Raw genomic sequence first — 13,259 nt, 5'->3', positions numbered from 1 at the left:
TTGCAAGTTATATTTTCAGAGTTATACAATTTGAAATAGTTTAACCGTTAATATCTTTGATATACTTATCAGCATTTTGAATATTGCGCACGAGATGTATTTTCAAACAAGTTCTTTATTGATAAGATATGAGTAAACAATCGACAGTCAAGAAACATCATGTTAACATTGTATCTTTAAACGGCAGACTATGTTAATGAAAAATCCGATATAACCTTTCCTGGAATTATTCAAGCACTTTCGGTATGTTACTGGTATTCTACGTGGAACACAAATTTAAATGTTGATGCATGCAGGTAAGTTATCACTTGAAACAAAAGAATTATCCGGGTACGATAAGTAATTTCTCAATTGAAACAGAGCATCATCCGGGTATGCAGTGGAGGGCCCTAAATCTGGAATCATGACCTCTTTAGATCTAACAAGGACTTATCCGGGTGTTAACTGTAATGTGTTAAGTTGCTTTCTAAATCGTGAATATAGACCACTACAATTCCTGGATTAGTTATGTTCAAAGAAGGAAATATCCAGGAGTAAACTATAGGGACTTTTAAATATTTTTTTGTTCTTGGAAAAAGACTAATGAATAGCTGCATTTCTGCTGAATGAGTCACAGCAGTTTTTTCGATCAAACGATGTCTTTTCCGTCTTTGTTAATTACTTGATTGTAATTGTCAGAAACACTATCCAACAATGATGGGTATTTTATTTGAATATATTAACTGAAATACCTTTTTGACATTGTTTTTATTTTATGAAGATTTTTCTCTCTTCTTCTGAGTCCCTCCATTCATATTTTGCTCCTCGTGTATCATTGGCGCACTCAGAGATATAGATTAACAAAGGCCAAAATTTACAACTTTCGACTCACCAGCCGGTGCAGACAGGCGATATATGGCGGATGTAACGTCATAGCAATCAACCTTAGTAAAAATGGGAAGAGAAAAAAAGAAACAATGTCATGTGAACAATGCAATACACTTAGTGTACGTGACTGTGTGCACAAAAGGCTGATGCATGGTGAGAATTTTCCTACAATACGTCAGGCCATTGTATACAATTAGTATATGTCATTTGGGTTATAACGGTAAACGGCTGTCAATTTCATGGTGACGTTTGAAACAAAAACTATAACATGTTGTTTTAAGGTGTTCATTCAGTCAGTCATTCATGCATGAATTTGTTTTGTTTACTCCAGGGCATGTTATAGACTTTATCTATCTAAGTTAAAAGTGGTACAATTAACACAAATTGATGTTAATGATAATATGCATACTTGGGAACGACATAAATACAGATTGATGAACTGAATTTTTTTTAATAAAACAAATGAACAAGCAAACAATGAAACAAATTGTTCAAACGGTCGGCTGATTTAAAGAAAGCCTAAATTCTAGTCTTCATTAGTGTGTTATAATAACTGATATAAATTACAATGGGAATAATTAATGTACCACGTGATACTCGATAACGTCTGTGCGGGACTAGTATTTCCAATGGTGATGGAACGTAACTTTTTGTAATCTCCCTACTGAAATGACATTAGCGCGGGATATCATCTTTTGATGTCATTCCATCAGCAATAGAAACGATAGTCTCGACCAAAACGTTATCGGATATCACGCTGTACGTGAATTATTCCCATTAAAATTGCTATTCAGATGTAATTTATTTTGTTTTCTGCTATATATGTTTAACTTCTGTATTTAACAATGAAAATCATCATATTGCCTCACATTTTTCAAGTACACTGTATTTCTGTATTTCTTTTAATGTTTTTCGCCTATAACAATATGTATCATTTCTATTGGTAGAAATTAGGAAATTCGCCGATAAGAGTTTAATATGAAATCAGATGTGAGGGGAAGAAGCTTGTGTTGATCGTTTTCACTTGAAATTCGATTTGATTTTGATTGGTGTAGGCCAGTTCATTTAAGGATTGCCATTTGTGATTGCCAGAATGATATATTAAACTATTGTTTGCTTAAACTTTGCTGATCATGTACTCAACACCTAAATCCTAGAATCGACCTATAGGAATAAACTATTCCGAAGATTAAAGAACATATTGATATTTTTTCATTACTTAAGACTTGAGTAAACACATCAAAAGCTCCAACACAGCTTTGATTGGTTGATATTTCAAAAAAGGAAGGCATTTCTCTTCCTGGTCAAGCGTGCAAGTCATACTGTAGAAAAATTAACGAATAACTGTCCAACTTTACTTTACTGAAAAAAATATGGATACGGAATACATTCAATAACAATAATAACTCATATTTGCTGTATTTAGGCCCAACAACATTTCAACTAATTCGTTTATAATTATCAAAACGTTTATATGAATATACAATTGTCTGTAGGAATCCTTGATCGCGAATGTATGTACCGGGTAATCGCAAATATGTTGAAAATAGCACGGACGCCAAATATTATATACACGAAAATAATGTGGGTTGAAGTATTCAAGAATATTCGATTGCAGTATAGCACAATATACCACGGTTTTTAATATATCAATTTCCGCTTTATAGAAATGACCATAATCAAAAGTTTCTGCGTCCGTAAAATTATCAGTGGTAATAAGGTTTTAGCGATTAACAATGCATAATCCACTAACATTTGTTTTCGTGACTTACTCCCTCTTCACATGTTTTACTACAGAAAAATCTTGCAATCTAATTATTGAGGCTATCTATTTAAAGTTTTATAGGAATATACCAATTGCGTAAACCAAACTAAAAAATGCACTTTTCTATTCAACCCCAAGAAATGCCTAGTTCTCAAAACGATAACAAGGGTAGTGACATAGGAGCCATCGGATTATCACTAAGTATGACGCGTCCATTACTTCCATCATAGTATGAAAGGAAGCGTCAAAACCAATTGGATATCGATGATACGTTTTCATCCTGATGCTTTTCTGTATAATTTTATTGTTGCTAGCTTTCTATTAAATCTATCAGACAATTCAGGTAGAACTTTAGAATATTACCTATTGCCCCATTACATGGTCGTAAAAGGCTACTTAATTTGGGACATTAATTTTGGCCTTAACTGACGTTTTCCCTTACGTATTCTTTGACGACACCCACTTTTGGCCTTGGGCTGAGTTCTCGCCCCTGTGAGGAAGGCTCTGGTTTATGTCCCCTGGTCGAGACACTACATCGCCTATACAATGAATACAAACACAACACATAGCACGCAGGGAAACCGCCGTCCTTAAATGACCCCAGCGGTTAATACGACGTAAAATCTAATAAAGTAAACCTAACCAAACTAAGAGACAATGTTAGTACACGATTATCTGATATATTAGTATGCGTAGGTAGTGAATAATCATCAGGAAGATGTTAGGTCATTTGAGACAAAAATATTAAGATTTTAGATATTAGTAAAACATGACGTAACGTTAAATCACGATCTGGCACATCATCGCCTTAAAGTAATGATATTAACTTTACCTTCTGATACTGCTAATATCATGTTATGTAGCACGAAACAAACGGTTTTCTGTAGATATTAGCAACTTTTGAGTTTTGTTTTTTATATTTCTCACAAAAGCACTACTGAAGCTTGTAGAATACATTGAACGTGTTATTCTATTACGAACAAAATTACCTCTGATACGCAATTAAATAGCATTAGTTGCCAACTGTTTACATTGATGTTGCATCAAACATGATCATTGCATTGATAGAGAAATGTATCACTAACATCATAATAGTTTTAACTTTTTATAAGATACTATCATTTATCAAATAACAGATGAACGTGTTTATGCTTCATACGGTATTTACGGGTTATCTATGCCCGCCTCGTTTTGATAATAACTTCCGCTCAGCCTTATTCTTAGGTTCAATACATTCTCATATTTGTATATTCAGTTCATTCTGATTATACTGCTACAATGTTTCCGTTAAAATAGTTTGGATTCAAATAAATTCAAATTCATTATAATTTACTTTAAATATATTCTTTAAGTTACAATACATGATAAAATGCATAGCAAGCCGATATAAAAATCATATGAAATGATTATCGTTTTAAATCGCCGTGTATTTATTTTTGATAAAATAATTTTCAGTAGCACTTTACCTTTCTTAATTTCAGTAATTAATCAAGATAAGGCAAGTCCTAATACGTCTGACATATGTACAGGTACGCTCGTGTATTTGTATGCACCTAACAAAAATAGTGGTCGATATATCTAATTTAGTCAACGCAGATATATAGTGGCAGCTGATGTATTTTACAACAGCCAAAAGTGTCGGGGATTAAAGCAACAATGTGATGTTTGAACAAGTGAAACTATTTCTAAGTCCTAATACTACGAAAACATTAGTTTTACTATACAACTTGCCCAGACAGACAGCCAGATTATTTGCAAACGTGTGTACCCTTTAACAATTGACCTTTAATCTTTGACCTTGGACCCAGAGCCACAATGACTTTCTGTATTTCCTAGTTGTATCACGTTCTCTCTTCCCGAATACCTATGTATCTCAGACAAATATTAGAAATGAAGAAAAAAAAAACAAAAAACATTTCCTTCTGGTCATTTTACTCTCACATGTACGCCGTTATGACGTCACTTCCTGTTAAACAAGAAATGAATCATGACAGACGAGAGAGACGAGCTATAGTCCTTTTAACTCAGTCACCCCGAAGACACATTGGAACTCTTCTAATTTAAAGACTGGAAATGTTCAGTAAGAATTTTCACGGTTCAATGAGTGAATTAGAAAGCTGGCGGATGCATGAAAGTAATTATTCTATGATGTCAATATCCTTTGGCGAAAATGCAAATTATAAAATATAAATTAGTATAGTAGAGTATGAAATAGAAATCTACATATACTTCATGCCTACATGAAATGAACACGTTGAAATTTGTATTATGTGAAAATTAATACTGATTGATACTGATTTTGATTTAAAAAAGATTCAATAAAAGATATCTACATTTAATTTTTTGTGGTTATCTTAAAAATGAAACGTGGCAATGTATCAAAATAATAGAAACATATTCATCAATGATATAAGAAAATGCATGATTATAACTTTTCGTTTTCCCATTTTTATTTTATCTAACTGTGCTTACACTTTTGTTGTAGCCATATCAACTCTGGTTTAAAAATTGAACTTCAACAATATTTGATTAGGTGCCATTAATGACTGATAATTATTTCATTTTTTTTTATTTAAAGAAAATCATGACAGTGTTTTTGTGTTTTCTAACATTGCAAATAAAAAATGCCGTTAAATAATGAAGCATATTTCAATGGGATACACAAGATCATAGATATCTAAAATAGATAATACGCCCGAAGTTAACAAAGCATACTGTACGAAATCGATATGGTATAATGCAATTCATAAAAATTTAATCAATACTTGAATAGTTCAGACTTCCCTTTTATCAAAGCTGAATCAATTATCAATTGCAACAACCGATATGTCATACTGAAACATTCCATGACTTTGGTTATTTGCTATCACTGTAGCAGTGTGTCACGTAAGCGTTCGTTATTGCGATAATGCCGTGCATGTCTGATACAGCATACTATCATTGGCTTTCCACAACACCGTGTGAAGTTTTAATGTAGGTCATCACCCGAAATAATACATGTCTTGTTTTCAATAAGAGCTATGACGTTGATATGTATGCAGAAACTATAAAAACGAGTTCTGGATTACGTTTCCTATTTACACAATCTTGGAATTATAAAACAAATTAAAAAGAAACGTGTTTTGGGTTTGTCGAGTGCATAAATATTAAACAAACGAACTACAAATTAATCATCTTTTTGTGAGAGGCTGGTTGCCTTAATCAAACACTTGTTCTGTGTTTTAATATCGATTTACACCAACTAGATTCTGACCCTAGTGACGTTTCAGAGTCACGCTCTCATCGACATTTACAGGTTTTTCACACCAGAACATTTATAATGTGAGTCTTTTGTCGCTCTGTCGTCACTGAGTTCCCCTACATGCACCTAAAGAGCCTTATTGCATTGGTTGACATTTCGTCAGGAGCTGATCTGTGATATGTACGTGCATTCGCTCAGGTATTGCCTACCGCATTACGTAATGCCGTATATATAGACTTTCTATAACGTGAGATCGAAGCCAGGGGTAGGTCACTGTCCCAAGATCAATGGTAGATTATATGTGTGTACATTGCCACGTGGACATCGGTATAATAGAGTGCGTTTTATCATCACTCAGTCTCCAACAATGTGTCAAACAGCTTACATCGTCGTAGCGGAACGCCCGCTGACACCTCAACATAAGTAAGTACAGTGTACTGAAGTAGGCTATTAATATTGGTCAAAATCACTTCATATTTTACTTTATGTCTATTAATTATATTAATAATTGCATTAAATGTTTTCATGATTAATATTTTATGCATTCCATTCGGTTACAAAATATCTATTTAATATATACATTGTAGGTAGGTAAAATAAATACAACTACTTATTTCCATATCTATCTATGACAACAATGTGTATCATAAGATGTGTACTATGGTCTTTATCAACTTAATTTTTTGTCTAGTGGAGACTTAAGATATTTCTTAGTTAAAAGTATACTCCATTTTACAAAATACCATCGTTCTTTATTATAAAGCTAAATTAGGTGGGGAGATAATCAATAACTAATTATAAACGTTTTATCTCAGTTGTAGTTCATTCAAGGTCATTCATTCACCTTGTAAAATAAATAGCTGGTTTTGCAAATGAATATAACAAATAAAAATTCATAGAAAAATAAAAATAAAGAATTGGAATAATGTAATGTTTGGGGTATTTATATTGTCATTTGACATCAATAAAACCAAATGAAAATTTTAATAAAATTTAATTTACAAAGCACATGGTTTTGGATCGACTATTAAAATACATTTTACTTATGCAATACGCCCTTAATGGAGGAGTTTGTGGGGATGTAGCACAATGATACTATAAGCTTTTTAATTACCATGCCCTTACACCTGATTATTCCGAGAGGAGAAAACAGAATTTAATGCCGTTTTTTAAAGCTTGAAACTCCACTTTTCTACAATTCACAAAAGAAAACAGTTGTTTGTTTAATTGCCATCTTCTATTGTTTATCTCGGAAAGGTTTTCATCATGCCTTGGGACACTTACAAAATCTATTTCACTAGCTACGACATTAAATTAGGAGACATTCTTATTTAGAATTCATTGCAAACTTTGGGAAATTTGTTTCATTGCTGTCCGTTTGAGAAATGATAAGTAGTTATGAGTATATTAGTATCCATATGATCTGTTTCGCCATACGTGCAGTGTACCTATATTATCTGCCCTAGTAACCCAGAGACCATGACCTACTCCCTAACACAATGGCGTGTGATGGATTGTTACCGTGACCTTCAGTCGTATGCTGTTTATATACTAATCAGCTTTATGTTTTATTCCTTCCTTCTTACTCGACTTCCTAATGTGTAAGTCTTACACTAGTGGACACATAACATATGTTCGCTTTCATTCATCGATTCCTGGTTATACAACTTCTTAACGAAATTTGTCTTTCTCGGTTGACACAAAAAATAAAAAGACAAAAACAAAATTTTAAATCGTCCTGATATAGCTTTCCTTGAATTCGCTTTTGTGTAATATTGGTTCCTGAAGATACTAATAAGTATTCCTGGGAAACACAGTTTTTTATCAGTGCACTTTTTATAACTAGACTATTGGTGTCCGGTGATTTTCAATAAGACGATAGATCATCGGATGGATGATAGATGTGTACCGAAAATTCAAATTGAAATGTTAGAACATAGGGTAGTAGCTCGACGCTTTGCTACTTGGGTCCCCCAGCGTTATATCAATTCAAGGGTGCATTCTGCAATAAACGTTAATTTATTGATATTAATATTCAATACCAAAGTAACTCAAAATTATATGACTGTGATACAGTTTCTATTTGTGTACATTTACTGGTGTTTCTCTTATGCTAACATAACCAATGTGGACTTTTTAGATTTATGCTTCATTTATGTAATATTTCTGGGTTTTTTTAAATTTATTTTGTTGTCATACTAGAAATTAATAGAAATTAAAAGAACTACGCTTTTCTAAACTGATCTTTTTTAAACATTTAGTTGTAATTTATCAAAGTATCGCGTAATGACATACGTCCATCGTTTTGATTACCTGTTAGGATAGACATATACCTGGTATATGTACTTTTCAATTATCAGACTGTTGGCTGGCCGTAGACAAACAGAGTCACATAGAAACCCAAGTATCCCTGGTGTATCATTATTATACTCGAGGTGGTAGCGGACTTAATATTTGCTTAATATTTTGCTAGAAGACTTAATATACATGTTTGTTCAGAATTAACTATCTTTGGCGTCTATTGAGAAACAAAATCTGCCTATATCGCAACATTGCTAGTTTAGCTTATTAACGGCACAGTGATCAATTTGAGAATGGCTGCCACGATGATTTAACGTCCTTTGTGTAGTATATATCATATTTGAATAAGTCATTACTCCGAAGAGACGAATTGTCTATTAAATATATAGTCATTCACTGTTAATATGGGTCTTTTAACTTTAACTTTTCTATCATATTCACTTTACTCGATAATCTCTTAGAGATGAATTACAATCAAAATGTTATGCGCACTCTAGTGTTGTAGTCTAGGGACATCAGGTTAGGTAATCCTCTTTGAAAATAAGACTTAATGTGTAAAAATCCTTTCCTGTCAAGATTAAAATCCCATTTAGCAATTGGTAATAAAAATGGCGTTTTGTGCACCGTATCTGCACCATAAATGACACTGACGCCCTTTATGAAATTCAAACTTAATACAGAAGGACAAGAAATCACCATAGCAACGACATGTTCTCTCAACAACAACTTATCCGGAGGTTGTTACTAAAACACAAAGTGAAACTCTAAAAATATAGAAAATATAAATTGGTAAAACATATTATATTTTTAATTTTTATAGTAAAATAAATAAAGTAAATGATTTCATGACATTATATTGTATAATATCCTATCTCAGACGATTATTAAGTGTGATGTGTGTTATATTACACAATCATTATACATTTCAAATAAAATTATGATAATTTGGATAGCTTCATTATGTATTCCTATCTTGATATTTTACTTTGAAACTGATAAAGGATATGTTTAATAACATTCTACAAGAGCCCATGCGTCACAATAGCGTTACCTGGTTACACAATGCATACTGCATGTAAAATGGACCACAGCGTTCACTATTGCAGTAAATATGTTCGTCTGAAATCCTAATAAATACACCAGTTATACAATTTTGAGATGAATTTTAATGCTTAAGTGCATAAGAAATATTATATCATTATGCGATAATTTCCGAAGATCAAGTCAACGAAAATCCCGCACTCTTGTAAGTGTCTTCTGTTTGCATTTCAACGCCTTTTAATCTGTAATAATGATTACCATGTCATTAAATGTTATATCCATTCGGCGAGTTATGTTTCCCATTCAGCGTTTGGTCGATAACACTGTTATAGGATAGATCTATCATTGTTTATATAGAGGGGCCTATGTTTACCGACCATGTGGCCAGTCTAAGTGGTGCAGACGATGGAATGCGCTGCAGTCTTTCGCGCACATGCACGTGTACAAACGTCAAAAGAATGTGGGTCACAAACCGGGAGCTTTATCACGGAAATTTTTTCTGCAATATCTTGTTTTCTTTAACGCGTTTTTATCATGTTCAGAGATTCAGACAAATCAAAAGGGTATTAAGATAACAAGTAGCAAAGACTATGTAAATGTTCCACGAGAGAAAAGCTTCACTATCGCACTATTCTCAGCTACAATGTAGGTCCTCTAATACTACTGACGATGTTTGAACGCGGATTTAACATTTTGGAAATATAATAACATTTCAAGCAGAGAGAGTAGACCCAGTTTCTGTACAGTATTTCATTGTTAGACAAACTATTGAAGAAAGTTCTAAGCACAAATAGTTCCTGTATAATATTTCACTGAGGAAATTACAAGAGGAAAGTACATTGTTCAATAAAACCGGAAGTAAAATTGTCATTCCGGAAGTTGGGTTGTAGCACTATGTTGTTATTATTTACCCACATTGTTTTGTACGTATTTTATCAATGGATAACGTTCGTAAATAAATGACCTATATTCTTAAATTTAAATAGTTTATCAACAATAAGAGTACATGACACGGATTTAAAAAGTTTCTTCAGCTTTCAAAACATACAATAAAATTAACGGGAAGGACGTACAGTAATTTCTCTAAATTATTAAATGTTACTTCAAATATTATACATTGAGATATCTAAAGTGCTTGCTACCCTAACAAGATAATTCCCTTTTCGATGTTGCCAGCAAACAAATTTCAGCCCTATAAGAGTACAAAGTTGAAACCTTTTAATCACTAGTCAATCACACAGGTTCACAGGTCGTAGACATAGTTTTAAATCCAAGTTAGATCAACAGGTCGTGATTTTAGCCAAATGATAAGAACAAATTGGTCAATGTATGATTCGATAGTATGACTTGACCAGTCGACTGGTCAGTCCTAGATTCAGAAATGAACTTTTCAACGGTTGTTTTTCGTTGACCACTCATAGGGTAAGTACTTTAATGTCTTTTACTTTTAGAAGAAAGTGAGGAAAATATTTGCATGAATTTCGTTTTTTCCATTGCGATAATTTTCACCGAACGAACGCTTTCGAGTGTACACTCACATTATATTGATAACTCTTCAGGTAAAGTAGGGACTATATATGCATTGTAATCTTAAAATATTTGATATGTTTTACTGCTTATATTTTCTCATCTTCCGAACTGTCTTTTTTCTTCAACATGTCTTCTTTGACATTGCCTCACATTTGGCTTAGTGTTGAACGCTCGTACCTGTATGGTAGGCTCTGGGTTCTGTCCTGAGAACCCCATACGATTTAGTCTATGATACATGCTATGTAGTTTCTGCTATTGGGACGCCTTGTTTACACGTAGTCATTATAATGTGACCGGGTGGAGTGTTCGGTATCTTTGATGGAATGTTCCAGTGAGATAGCACTATAAAAAGGCAAGAATCTACCACAGCCTCCAAAAACACACACGCAGCATATTGCGTGGAGGAAAGGCCGCCTTTGAATTACATTTGTTGTTTCGAACGTTAAACCTAATACAGCAGACAACCAATTATGTTTACCTTTTCGTAGATGAAAGAATAAACAGCTATCGTGTGAAATTGATAAAAAAATAGATGAAACATATAATAAGATAAAAAAAAATATTTTTGTAAATATCTGAATAGATAAGTGCGTATTTCATCTTTAATAATTTTAAATAACATACAATTGTCTCATAATTGATATCAGTTGTGAACGGTTTTGGCACATTGATCTCGATATAATACTGACGATATTGATGACTGTTTGATGTCGCTTGCCGAAGACTTCCCACCAAGCCAAGTCTCACACATTCCAACAGGCTTCAAATCCCACAACATTCGCTATAACCTTATCACATTGCAGTGACCCTGTTATTGCACGACGTCACTACACAATCAGAGGACCAGACCTACCAGGCACAGTCTCCGTGGGTACCTTCTATCGCGCGCTATGCACGTGCGCAATGCAGTCTAAGATAACTAGCTTGCATCAACAAATTCTACAACCAAAAAAAGGAAATGTAAACAAAGAATTCTTTATGTATATACACAGTGCGATACGGGGTAGTTTTATCGAACTTTTCAGCAGTGGATGTTCATACCATATGGAAATTTCCGTACGTCTGTTATTTGAACTGTAACATTTTAATGTTCACACCAGTCATACGGAATAGTTTCTGTGACCTAGGCATAGTCTTCAAGGTCAAGAATGTCAATGAAAGTGTTAAACTGCACTACGTACAACCATCCTGGCTTGGCACAGTCGCGGCATCAAAACGTTTCAACGATAGCTAGAAAATTCGGATAAGATCTCAGTATATTTTAGCAGCTTGTTTGATATCATTTTACGTCTGTCTTAAGTAGACTTTTTAATATGTATCTCAGATGGCTAAATTCCGTGAGGCCATTATATGGTCGAACGTGGCCAATGAATTTTACTCCTATCACGTTGGCTTCGTGTATGAGAACTCGTAAGAGTTTTCAGTACGTAGCGTCCCTTTATCAAAAGTGGTTTAAAGTTGACGTCTGTGACGCAATATAGTGTCCTGCGTTGTCTTGAAGAGATACTACCTAATCGCTACCGGATGCCATTGTGGACTGCTTATGTAGCTAAGACTTGTACTAGTATCGAGTATCTTTTTAAACGTTATCGTGAAAACTGAACCTTGTGTTTTTCATCTCTTCACATAAAGCTGCAAAAATCTCGGCACGATAAAATAGACATAGATATGGCAAAACATCCTTTGTCGAATGATTTTATCACGATTCTTCTCAAGATGGTGCCAGTCTGTCACATGACATGCGGCGCCCTCTAGTGACCCGGTTGTCGTCTGCTCTGTATCATCTTTAGTAACCTTGACCGTTTGTAATGTCATATCTATGAAAAATCATTACACAATAGCTTAAGTTTTGCATAAAAATAGATATAGATGTTATAAAAATCTCGCTTTGGATTTGTGGAAGTAGAATCATTTATTTGCCTATTGTGATATTTTAAGCAATATAATGGTAAAAAGAATCAGGTTTCACTTATTTGAGTTTGATAATATTATAAATATTTATTTGGGAATTGGGTGCAATTGGATATATTATCAAAATGTAGTCGGAAAAAATGTTTTGAACAAACGAATCAGTTGTTTCTTCATTCTAAAGCTCATAAATAACATTAGGAGGTCAAATATATTTAGTAAATAAAGTTGTTCAAAGGAGACATTTTTAAAATTGGAAACACAAAAGTCACACACTCTACATTGTAGTTTCTAAAGTATTTCGACTTCTAAATTTTATCGAACTTAATCATGTGAATTTATCTATGCATTCAACCAAAAAAAACAAGTTCTTTAAAATCAAAGGAACTCTATACGCAAAGTTGCATAATTCGGCAAACTACAGTATAACGCAATCTTTATATTTTTATGGTCGTACGACTCACAGATTGTCACCTGATAATGTGGTCCCTGAGTCTCATTTTTCTTTCCTTTGAAATGTAACACATTCATCTGCCGTTAACATGTTTCTTCAAACGCACAGTTGCTCTGCGTCGGCTTAATATGGGAATACGGTGACCATGTTAA

General features: G+C 33.5%; 1 protein-coding gene across 2 annotated transcripts in view; it reads left to right on the top strand.

Moving 5' to 3' along the window:
* Window positions 1–13,259, top strand: part of LOC138328119 (uncharacterized) — a 63,855-nt gene that overhangs the window by 26,429 nt on the left and 24,167 nt on the right. The window contains exon 1 of one of the 2 annotated variants that reach the window (XM_069274756.1): window positions 6,095–6,296. The exons of the other annotated variant lie outside the window; for it this stretch is intronic. Coding sequence (XP_069130857.1) covers window positions 6,241–6,296 — 56 coding nt within the window. The 5' untranslated portion in view covers window positions 6,095–6,240. Of the gene's footprint in view, window positions 1–6,094; window positions 6,297–13,259 lie in introns of those variants that run through there. 2 annotated transcript variants of the gene reach the window in all.

The sequence above is a fragment of the Argopecten irradians genome, chromosome 7 (genome assembly GCF_041381155.1).
Source record: "Argopecten irradians isolate NY chromosome 7, Ai_NY, whole genome shotgun sequence".
Classification (NCBI taxonomy): Eukaryota; Metazoa; Mollusca; class Bivalvia; order Pectinida; family Pectinidae; genus Argopecten; species Argopecten irradians.
The sequence above is the reverse complement of the archived record's forward strand: the minus strand, read 5'-3'. Positions and strand labels throughout refer to the sequence as shown.